This window comes from Odontesthes bonariensis, chromosome 21 (assembly GCF_027942865.1).
Source record: "Odontesthes bonariensis isolate fOdoBon6 chromosome 21, fOdoBon6.hap1, whole genome shotgun sequence".
Classification (NCBI taxonomy): Eukaryota; Metazoa; Chordata; class Actinopteri; order Atheriniformes; family Atherinopsidae; genus Odontesthes; species Odontesthes bonariensis.
The window spans coordinates 24779728-24781340 of NC_134526.1; the positions used below are offsets into that span (position 1 = coordinate 24779728).

Sequence of the window (1613 nt, forward strand, 5' to 3'; positions counted from 1 at the left end):
AAACAGATATAGGAAAACTCGTCATTTAAATATCTAAACAAAATATCATAGTTCGTGATCCAAACGAAAAAAAAGCGCCTGCTGAAGGATTTTTTTATTTTTTATTATTTATTTATTTATTATTATTTTTTTTGTCATTAAGGTGTAAAGAAAGGAGAATTTCTAACCTATCTACAACATTCTGGTAAAATATCCATTTTCCACTGCTGGAGAAACTGTTAAATTCCTCGTAAAAATGTCTCTGTTACCTGAGAAAAACATCAGTTTAAAGTCTGGTTTTGAAGGGATTATTCGTTATTAGTGTTAATGTGTTTGGCCAGCTCTGCATGGCCACGCTGAGTCTGTAGTTTCTGGTACTGCTGGTGTAAACTGAGGAAGTGCGGAGACGCCGCCGGGTGGAAGAGCGCGGGGGGGAGGTAGGCAGCGCTGGAGGTCAGAGGAGGGGAGTAACTGCTGCACTGGGCCGGGGAGAAGACGTCGAGGCCCGGCTGCGACTGCAGGAAAGCCTTGGCCGTGAGGGCGCTGCGGGAGAAGAAGCTGGACAAAGCCGGGAGGATGCTGCTGACAGGTGGGATGGTGGCGGGGCCGCACGGAGAGGGCGCGTGGGCATGGAGGTAGGGGTAAATCTCCAGACCAGGCAGCTGCAGAGCCGCCGTGCCGATCCCGTAAGCCCCGTGCGCAAAGCCGTGCAGCCCGCTGGGTTCCAGGTGCTGCTCCTTCAGCGGATCGAAGCGAAAATGCTGCCGCTTGAAGCGCTTCCTCCGCCGCAGGAAACTCCCGTTCTCGAACATGTCGGAGGAGTTGGGGTCCAGCGTCCAGTAGTTCCCTTTCCCTGGGTTTCCGGGCTCTCTGGGCATCTTTACAAAGCAGTCATTAAGCGACAGATTGTGTCTGATAGAGTTCTGCCAGGCTGGGAATTTCTCCCGGTAATAAACGAAGCGGTGGCTGATGAAGTCACAGATCTCGCTGAGGGTGAGGCGCTTTTTGGGGCTCTGCAGAATGGCCATCGTGATCAGAGCGATGTAAGAGTATGGGGGCTTGACAGACGCGGGGCTTTTGGTTTTAGGAGAAGGACACGCCGGTGAAGGGCTGTAGGTGTCCCGGTCTTCACTCCGGCCGCTGGAAGTCTCTGCGTTGCGCTCCTGTTCGCTCCGAGACCCATCCGGAGGCAGGAGCCGCTCCTCTCCGCTGTCTTTGACTCCTTCCCCCACTACGTCGATAACAATATCCTCCATGACAGTATCTTCCGAACCTAATGTCATAGTAGATGCCCGTGGGTTAAGCCAAGACCACCTGGCAACAGGTGGGTGACAGCTCTTCTCCGAAGTGCGATGAGCAGAACTTTACACGCAGCCCATTTCCGTTCACAGCAAAAGTACAAATCCTAGCGCGAGTCCAGATCCCGTTCCTCAAAAAACAATCGCACCCTGCGGACCGCAAAGCATCAGCGCAAATGCGCTTTTTGTTTTCGGTGCCTTTAAGTGCGAGCGGCGATCTGCGAGCGATTGCGCGCACAGCGTGGAAGTGCGTGCGTCCTCGGAGATGTCCAGCATCATCTGTGATCGCTGCTGCTTTCCTGCGGGTCGGCTGGATGTGATGTCACGAGGGAAAGG

General features: G+C 53.0%; 1 protein-coding gene across 1 annotated transcript; it reads right to left on the reverse strand.

Annotated features, from left to right (window-relative positions):
• Window positions 1-277: 277 nt before the first annotated feature.
• foxd7 (forkhead box D7) lies at window positions 278-1262 on the reverse strand. Its single transcript, XM_075454154.1, has one exon. The coding sequence runs from the start codon at window positions 1260-1262 to the stop codon at window positions 288-290; it is 975 nt and encodes a 324-aa protein (XP_075310269.1). The 3' UTR covers window positions 278-287.
• Between the last annotated feature and the right edge of the window lie 351 nt (window positions 1263-1613).